Source organism: Misgurnus anguillicaudatus, chromosome 10, assembly GCF_027580225.2.
Source record: "Misgurnus anguillicaudatus chromosome 10, ASM2758022v2, whole genome shotgun sequence".
NCBI classification, from domain to species: domain Eukaryota; kingdom Metazoa; phylum Chordata; class Actinopteri; order Cypriniformes; family Cobitidae; genus Misgurnus; species Misgurnus anguillicaudatus.
Window position 1 is genome coordinate 11219467 of NC_073346.2, and position 10281 is coordinate 11229747.

The 10281-nt window shown below is 41.2% G+C and overlaps 1 protein-coding gene across 1 annotated transcript; it reads left to right on the forward strand.

The window, feature by feature from the left end:
* Positions 1–7477: 7477 nt before the first annotated feature.
* LOC129447694 (CCN family member 3) lies at positions 7478–10075 on the forward strand. Its single transcript, XM_055209442.2, has 5 exons — positions 7478–7752; positions 7841–8069; positions 8393–8647; positions 8759–8973; positions 9100–10075. The coding sequence occupies exons 1-5, from the start codon at positions 7702–7704 to the stop codon at positions 9394–9396; spliced, it is 1047 nt and encodes a 348-aa protein (XP_055065417.2). The 5' UTR covers positions 7478–7701; the 3' UTR covers positions 9397–10075.
* Positions 10076–10281: the final 206 nt, after the last annotated feature.

Consider the following 10281-nt stretch of genomic DNA (forward strand, 5'->3'; position numbering starts at 1 on the left):
ATGAAAAACAGAGGTTACTCTTGTTTTACATCTGAGAGATCTCAGAGCTTGTTTTTTTAAACAAGATTAAAACTGATGTACCTTAGGCTGGAAACAAAGGCTGGAAGAATAGAAACAAAGCAAGAACTTTATGAGCCAAACCTTTAATATGGAGCAGTTCCTGAAATAACCTTTTAAACCAAATACATACTGCATGCATTCAATCAAAAAGGTCTATAAAATCTATCTGGAAAACCAGTAACTGTAATCCAAATTTCTGACGTAATGGAAATCATGTGTCACAGTAATTAAATCAATTCAGTAAGTTATTTCATTCAAAGAGGAATCTTGTACCATACTTTCATTTATTTAACTAACTCCTAAAAATAAGTTTTATTACAAAAAAAACCAAGTCAAGAACACTATCTCTAAAAAATGCTGGGTTATTTTTAACCCAGCGTTGGGTCACAAAGGGACAAACCCAAGCCGTTGGGTTGTAATTTGGTTGTTTTAAACCAAAATGCTTGGTTGTACCTTTTGTTGGGTCATATATAAAGATTTTCTGGGTTCAATTAACCCAACACAAGGTTTGTCCCTTTTTGACCCAACGCTGGGTTGAAAATAACCCAAAATTTGGAGTCTATAGAACATGAAGTGGATAAAAAGAGTTCATTGCTCAAGGTGCTGCAGAGAGCAAATGAATGATCTTCAGGTTTTTAAGAATTGGAAATAAACTTGGTAATAAAATGCAGAAAATCATACCTAACCTAACTCCCAAAGCTTTGTTGGTCAAAGTGACCTGACATGGATTTTAATATGGCTCAATCAGTGCATAAAATTCATATTCTGGAGCATTAAAAAACTTTTTTTGTCTTGAGGTTAAGCATCTGGGAGGATAATTTTACAAGGACTGGCATAGAGAACACAGAATCAATCTTGGAGAACGAGTGATGTGTGGGGATAGGTTTTTATTTTTACATGGAATGTGTAACCCAACAGCATTTATATTATTAGCTCTGAAGAGATTAATTGGCCTATAGAGATTAGTTTTTATGTGAAAATGTTTATCCGGCAGAGAAAGACTTAAAAACAGGAAAATCATTCACATGCATGATTCGATCAGTTTTAACTCAAAAATCACAGAGCACAAACCAACATTAAAGGTGCTGTGTGTAGATGTTAGACATCTAGTGGTGAGATTGTGAATTGCAACCAACAGCTCAGTCCACCGCTTACCCAACATGATCTTAACAGAAAGTCGTGTTATAGTTATGCAAAAATTTAATTAATTTATTTGTGTCCATAGCACAAAATTCAGCTTTTTTGTACCTTGAGCACGAATGTTTTTTTTTGTGACACTCGCACGAATTTCTATAAATAGTTTCTTGTGTCCGTGGCACGACTTTATTTTTTCTGTCATTTTATGTATTGTTTTCCTATTTTTAAATCATTGTCGCTTAGGGTTGGGGTTAGATTTGGGGTTTGAGTTAGGATGTAATTTTATGTATTGACTGACGAATTGGGAACTCGCTTAGAGAGACCAATCTGCTTCGTTTACTACTAAAACGCCAATGAACTTGGCATTGAGGTATTTGCATAATGCCGGCGCTGCCCCACCAGGTGCGTATATAAGCCGCAGGTGCAAATAGGGAAATTAGCTTCATTTCGCTGAGAAAGCCAGAAAGTGTGACCGGCCGTAAACAGCAGGGAGGAGCCCTGTGGCGACGGGACGTGACGTCTCCGTTCCCTTCCTTCAGGGAACGTGGGTTACATACGTAACCGAGACATACGAATTGGGAATCCCTACCAAAATGCCACTGGGGCTGACCTCTTCCAGTGTCTGCATAAAGCCCTCGGGTTCCACTTAAGGAGATGGAGAATAGGATTTAAGGCAGCATACCGGGCACTAGATGTTCCTTTAACCCCACAGTAGTGCCAGCGACTGGAAAGTTCCCTATCTGAGCGAAATAGGAACACTGCGGAAGCCACCGCCCCGTTAAGGGCTGATGGTGGGCGAAAGTCAACAGTAGTTGAGGGAATAGACAGCCGTGGCTGTGTAAGCAAAGCAGTGCTCTGCTGAGGGAAACGTGGGCTACTAGGATTAACCCCACGGAAAAATACTCACAAAGGAACCCGGTGGGACGCAATGTGGATGCCCAAGCCAAACACAAAGGTTCACAAGGATGCAGCTAGTGAGAGGCTGACAGCGGATGCTCCGCAACATCGGCTGCCAGGGCAGCGGAGGAGAGTCAATCAAACCATTACGCATTTTGACTGGATGGCCTTCCATACTGACAGTTATTGTGTAGCGTCAGTAGGAGGCTGCTCAGTGATCTCCCAGATGAGGAAAGAACACGAGAGGAGACAGGCTCGATACAAACACTGTAAAACCTAATGAACGTGTTAGGTGTCGCCCAACCAGCAGCTCTGCAGATGTCTGTTAGCGAGGAACCACAAGCAAGTGCCCAAGATGAGGCAACACTTCTAGTAGAGTGAGCTCTCAATTTAAATGGACAAGGTATGCCCTGCAGATTATAAGCAAGGGCGATAGTATCAACTATCCAATGAGACATCCTCTGCTTGGTGACAGCTTTCCCTCTCTGCTGACCACCGTAACAGACAAAGAGCTGGTCTGAGGTCCTGAGGCTTTGTGTGCGATCCACGTAGAGGCGCAGCGTGCGTACGGGACATAATAAAGCCATGGTTGGGTCTGCCTCCTCCAGGGGCAGCGCTTGCAAGCTCACCACCTGATCTCTGAAGGGAGTGCTGGGAACTTTGGGCACGTAGCCTGGTCTGGGTCTGAGTGTTACACTCGAGACAGCAGGACCAAACTGAAGGCACGAATCGTTGATGGAGAATGCATAAAGGTCACCTACCCTCTTAACGGAAGCCAATGCGAGTAGGGTCAGAGTTTTCATTGACAAAAACTTCAGACTCACAGACTGCAGAGGCTCGAACGGGGGTCCCTGCAGGGCTGTCAGCACCATGGACAGGTCCCAAAGGAGGAGATGACGGGCGAGATGCGACAGGTGACGAGAGCGCAAACCACCTTGACAGTTGATATACGCAACAGTCACAGTGTTGTCGGTGCGAACTAATACATCCTTCTCTCGCAGCTCCGTAGCGAAGTGCCAGTGCAGCTGGGGTGCTGCAAGCCCGTCGTACGTGGCTCCCCACCCCGTGAAGGATGCATCTGTGTGTACAACAGCATGCCAAGTGACCTGTTTCATGGGAACACCTGCTCTCAGAAACGCGGGGTCTGACCACGGGGTGAATGTTAGACGACACGCAGGTGTAATGGTTACACGATGAATGCCAGCACGCTATGCTCTCCTCAGGACTCGATCGTGAAGCCAACGCTGAAGCGGTCTCATATGGAGCACCCAAAGCGGTGTCACAGCCGCGGCTGCTGCCATATGTCCCAGGAGCTTCTGAAATTGGACGCGCACTTCTGTTAAACGCGCTGATAAATCGATCGAGTCCAGTACGATGGCGAGAAAAAGATCCTCTGCAGTGGACAAAGTTTGCTCTTTTCCCAGTTGACCCGAAGACCCAAACGGGCGAGATGCCGAAGCGTTAAGTCTCAGTGTTCGCAAAGCGTCCGCCGAGAATGCGCTATTATAAGCCAAAAGCGGTGAACTGCTGGGCGAAGGACTCCACCGACTCTCCGAAGAGGCCGGTACTGGTTGTCCAACCAACTTCAGCAATCGTTTCCCCAAAGAGCAGAAAGTAGCTTCTCAGTACCAGATACTGCCGGCTTTCGAACTGAATAAGCTAATTTCCCTATTTGCACCTGTGGCTTATATACGCACCTGGCAGGGCGGGGCCGGCATTATGCAAATACCTCAATGCCAAGTTGATTGGCGTTTTAGTAGTAAATGAAGCAGATTGGTCTCTCTAAGCGAGTTCCCAATTTGTCGGTCACGACGTGACGTCGTAGTGACCGACTGAAAGGGAAAGACATTCGTGCTCAAGGCATGAAAAAAGCTGCATTTCGTGCCACGGACACAAAAAAAATTAATAAAATTTTTTGTGACTATAACATGACTTTCCGTGAGATCAGTCTAGCTCAGTGCTTCTCAATTATTTTCTGTCACGCCCCCCCCCTAGGAAGAGGTAAACATTTCGCGCCCCCCCACCTCTCCGCCGCGACTGTAAATAGTATAATTTGCCTATAAAATTACACATCTGCAAAACATTGTATCCTTATTAACATTGAGAAAACACAAAAGAAAACACAAAAAAAGAAATATCGATCAACTTACAACAAAGAATAACTTTATTAACATTGTTTTTTAGTCTGTAACAGAAGAGACTTAAAATGCATCAATTTGCCTGAAATAAAAAAATCAATCCTTATTTAAAGTATAATATTTTTTGACCATTTGATACTGAAAAATTAAATATAATCAATAAATAACACAAGCGGTTTACAGCGTAATTGGGTTGTAATGTCTTTAAAAATCACTTCCTGAAAAAGTATTTTCCCTGGGGTCTCGCGCGCCCCCCCTGGTGTCGCTTCGAGCCCCCCCTGGGGGTCCCGCCCCACTATTTGAGAAGCACTGGACTAGCTTATCCCTCCCTTTTGAAACATATAGAGAAGCTACAGGACAAGATAGCTGCCACAGGACAAACATGTTGTCGTCTGAGACAACGAAGTGATAAAACGCGCTTTTTAGAGTAGTTTGTCCGTTTAGGACAGTAAAAAATCTAGCGGAGCAAAATGGCAACTTCCATGTAAAAAGACCCACTATGTAGATAAAAACAGATCTTTCTAAGGTAATAAAAACAATACAGTTCATTAAGTAAGGTCTTTATACAGCACTTATAATATAGTTATGTATGCTATATTGCATTTCTGTCAAGAGATCCTTCTAAGATTTACACATTGCACCTTTAAATCATGATTAATAGATCATGCATCTGTTCAATTAATTGGGCAAAGCACTTTCAATTATATACATGGAGGTCCTGACAGTAGTCAGAAAATAATAATTGGCTACACTGTCAGAAAATAATGGTCTATTATGATACCTAGCCGTCACTGGGGTGGTACCCTTTCAAAAATACACCTTTGCACCTAAACAGTGCATATTAGTACCTCATTGGTATATGTTGGTACTAAATGTACACACATGGGTTATGTCCCAGTAACAGCTGGGAAAATTTTTTGATCATTTCTTTCTTACAGTGTATTTAAATTAGATAGCATTTCAAGATTTTACAACCCATATTTTCATCTATAAATCTCTATATTGCCAGGATACATACACCCTGTCTGTTATTGGCAGTGCATTAGACAAGGACAAATGCTTTTTGAAGCCAATCCAAAGCTGACATCTCACAGATGGATGCCCAGCGTTACAGTACCTGTGCCAGGGCGATCAGATTCAATAATACCACAAATATTTCACAGGTCACATAAATGTGCGTAAGTAGACTTCCTGCCCGACTTCAATGTATTTCACATGATATATGTGAAATACAAACATTTCAAGAATCAAGACTGATACTTCAATGGAAACAGTGGACTCGGTTGCCATCTTTGAAGATGGCTGGGCAGCATGAACATTTAGGAAACCTTCAAAAGACTTTCATATCTCTAGCATTATTTTATACAATATATTATTTACTTATATATATTATATAGGCCTACACTGTCAGAATAAATGGGCAAAAATAGCTGTCACTGGGCCAATAACTTTTCAAAAAATACACCTTTGCATCTAAAGGGGTTATATATACATAATGACATAATATTATGACATGTACCCATGTGACAGCTTGGGAGCATTTTGTTACCATTTTTTCTGACAATGTGTTTGTACATTATACTGTTATATTTAGTGTTTTTCTTGTAAATATGTGTGAAATTGACTTAAATTATATAATGCACCAATATATACAGTCAGACACGCATGCAATTGTATTACCTGCAGCAATGCATGTTGCTAGAAACACCAATTTTAGGGGTTTGTCCACAGATAACACATGCACATGCTAATAAAATGTATACCTGATGCATAATTTGTCTACCATAAATGCACAGCGTGGGTTAAAACTCTTTAGATAAAAACTCTCAAGTGTAAATGTAAACTTTTTTGAATATGGTGGAGTTGTGCTTCTCTGCAGCTTTTTTCACACTTTATCTTTATGAAACTATAATGCTACTTCTCGAAATGTCAAACAGATTTTTTTACCCATACGATCTTTTCTAGAATCATGCTCTCTGAAATATGAAGCCCTACACAGTTTGAATAGTGTACTGTTTAATTTTTTAGTACTGCAGGTGCATCAATTATCAATTAAACTAAACCAGGAAATTAGTAGTGTCCCAGGCAAGCACTAATATGACATACTTCTAAAAATAAAGGTGATGTTCTACATAGTGATGCCATAAAGGAACCATTTTTGGCTCCCCTAAAGAACCAGTCAGTCACTAGGCTTTATGCCCAGCTGCACTACTTCCTGAACTTCAGCCAGCTCCTTGTTTCCTGTCTGCCATTATTGGACAAACGGATTAATCCAGGTGTGTCTGATTATTGTTGTTGTGACTACTGAGGTCAGGCACACCTGGATTAATCAGTTTGTCCAATAATGGCAGACGGGAAACAAGGAGCTTGTTGTAGTTCAGGAAGTAGTGCAGCTGGGCATAAAGCCTATTTTTTTTTTACATTTGTATAAAACATTCTTTCTACTACATAGAGCTTTTGTAAAACAGAAAGGTTCCTCAGATGTTAAAGGTTCTTTATGGAACCATTCAGCTAAAAAATGAATCTTATGGCATTGTTTTCAGCAGCTTTATTTTAAGAGTCTACTGTCCACCTGCTGTCAGTCTGAAGAGGAACATCAGATCCAGTCTGTAAACAATGAACTGCAGCTTCTCACATTATTCAACTTCCAGTGTAAAACTATTTGAGCAACAATAAATCATGTCTTGTTCAGAAAGCCCATTCACACACAACTAATTTATAGGGCATTCAACACATTCTCTGCTCCACTGGCAGCTAAAGAAGTTTAGATTGGATACGCAGATTTCAGAAGGTCAGTGTTTTATTACTTAATGGGAAAAACTGAGGGAGGAATGAATGGAATGAAAGTTTGCAGAGAGAGAGAAATTTGCGATGTTTTTGTGATTAACAATTTAATCCGTGTTTAGTGTTTTATTGAACATGACCAACAGTTTGTCTGCACATTGGGAAGGACAGTAAAGCTAAACATCAGTCAATATACTCAAAAACGTCAAAATATTAGTAGTTCACATACAGCCTTGATCTTAATAGAGGGCATTCAGCATATTACTGCATTTACAGAATTAATCGTTGTAAATATTGCTGTATTTTGTGAATTCTGTTTTTGTTTAAAAATTATTTTATTTCAAATCAATTATGAATATATTGTACATATAAGTAAACATCAAACAAATGGACTTTCTGTTACATTTACCATTAAAATAAATAAAAACGTAAAGTTATATGGGAAGAAATGATTCTCAGTAACGACACTGTGTCCTGCAGCTCGAGATGTTTGGGCTTTGGCAGTAAAATGTGACGGTAAAGTTCACTGTCCAATCAGAAGCCTGAGATTCGAGACAGCACAGGAATTGTTTGCATGTATTTTCCTCCCCTTTTACGCCAGACAAGACCTGCATAAATACCACCAGATTATTATTCAACATCAGAAAGAAAGCAGTACGTCGTGTTTAAACAGGAAAATCATAAGATGCCAAACATCATGTTGAAAAAAGCCTTTGCAGTCTACATTTACGCACAGGTATGCAACATTATTGTTTATGGCATAAGCTATGTAGTGTTTGTAAAAAGGATATGTAATATATTGTGTGTGCGCGTGCGCTTCTCAGGTTGCCCTGTGCGCACTGGTGAGCGCGCAGTGTCCGTCGCGCTGCAGCTGTCCGGAGCCTCCGCCGTGCGCCCGCGGTGTGCGCCTCGTTCTGGATGACTGCGCGTGTTGTCTGGTGTGCGCGCGGCAGCGCGGTGAGCTCTGCTCGGACAGAAACCCCTGCGACACACGCAAAGCTCTCCGGTGCGATTACGCCGGCAGTGTGCACAAGAGGACAGGTGTCTGTGTAGGTTAGTGTTTCTCTGTTGACTTCCTAAAGTATGTGCTTATTTGTCATGATCGCAATACAAAACTACTTGTAAAAAGATATTTCTATGGAGTACTGCCATGCAAGAACAAAAAATATGGTGGTAACAAGAAAATATTTATATTCATGCACTTGGCAGAAGTGCATTTAAGGTATACATTTTGTACTTTATGTTTCTCTGGGAATCAAATCCTTGACCTTTTCAATGACAACACAATGCTCATAAACAGATACGCAACAGCAGGAAATGGGTTAAATGGGTTGCATGATTAAATAGTGCAGCTCTTGCATTTTCCCCTCAAACAGCTAACAAGGAAAATGTTTGTCGACTGGATGGTGCCGTCTATCAAAATGGAGAGACATTCTTCCCAAACTGCAAGTATCAGTGCTTCTGTAAGGATGGTCAGATTGGGTGCGTGCCACGCTGTAACCTAGACGTGATGCTGCCGGGACCCGACTGCCCGTTTCCACGGAAGATCCAGGTTCCAGGAGAGTGCTGTGAGAAATGGGTGTGTAATGCTCAGGATGAGATCAGTGCACTCGGCGGCTTTGCGATGGCAGGTGAGTAATGCAATCTCACACACATGGTCACACTGTATGCACATATACACAGAACACACACACACTTCAAAGTTTGCAAATATGCACTTTTATCTGTCATTTTTGCCCCAGCGTACAGGCAGGAAGAGACGGTGGGCTTTGACCAGTGGGACTCCAGTGTGAACTGTATCGAGCAGACCACTGAGTGGAGCGCCTGCTCCAAAACCTGTGGCATGGGAATGTCCACTCGAGTGACCAATAAGAACCAACGCTGTGAGATGACCAAGCAGAGCAGACTTTGTATGATCAGACCCTGTGAAAACCTGGACAACCAGAGAACCACAATAGTACGTCTGCAATTACATTTATCTATAATGTTGAGGAAGTCAAAACATAAAAATAGAAGAAGAATATGATGTTTTATGAGATGCACATATTCAGTGTTTCATTTGCTTTTGTTATTTTCTCTTTAGGGGAAAGGCCGGTGTCTAAAAACAAAGAGAGCCACTAAAGCCTCTCGCTTCACTTTTAAGAACTGCACCAGCGTCCAGGCCTACAAACCCCAGTTTTGTGGGCTGTGCAGTGACGGCCGGTGCTGCACCCCTCACAGCACTAAAACAGCTCAGGTGGAGTTCCAGTGTCCTGAAGGCAAAACCATCCGGAGACCTATGATGTTCATTAACACCTGTGTTTGCCATCACCACTGCCCAAAAGACAACACCATCTACCAGCCGCCTGCCAGCAATGTTCACAGCAGCCTCCGACTTTGAGAACTAGGCATATCAGTGGAGGAAAGAATAAAATTTGAATTCATCCATGAAGTTCATATACATGCACTTACGCTTTTTGAGAATGAAAGTGTACGGTTTGGAAAGAAATGTAAAAAGTGACATCTTGGAGAGGGTCTACTGCGTATAAAGTTGCCCCAACAAGAGGACTTCAAAGACTTGCACACTAAGCCGCACTTACAGTATTAAGTGTATGGATGTCACTGCTTTAACAAAATATAAACAGTAAAGAAATTAAGACAAAAAGTATTTGTACACTTTTGATAAAATAATATAAAGTAGATTAGTGATTAACTACACTTGTGGTTACTCTACTAGGACACACATGTTAACCTGTGGGATACTGCAAGTTTGTTACAACTAATTGCAAAAATTGAAAGTGATGGTCTGGCATGATTCGTTTGTAGATGAAATGAAATCCATATATCTTAAGAGTGGCTCAGTCCAAATACTTCTTTGGGGAACTGTGTAAAAGTAAAGTCATGATGTTGATTAATTTAACTTATTTGCACATTGATCTTAACAAAATCACCTTCAATCTGTGCTGTCTGGCTTTGTAAGCTGGTCTTAGTTCAGCACTTCAGAAAACTTTTCACCAATGTTACATGAATTTATTTGGTGAAAGGTTTGTGTAAAGGTGACCTCTCCCATGCCCTCGTGTGCTGAAGAGAGCACCGTGTCTTGTGTGTTAGGTCAGTCACATACTTGAGGAAAAATTCTTTAAGTTTTTTTCCTGTGATAAACACTATTCTATGAGGATCTTTCTTCAGAAGCTGATTTTAATATTTGTTTTGTATAAATTTTTTTGTGTAGTTTATAAAATGTTTTCTACACTATATGTGGCCTTACTTTGACTGTGAAATAAAA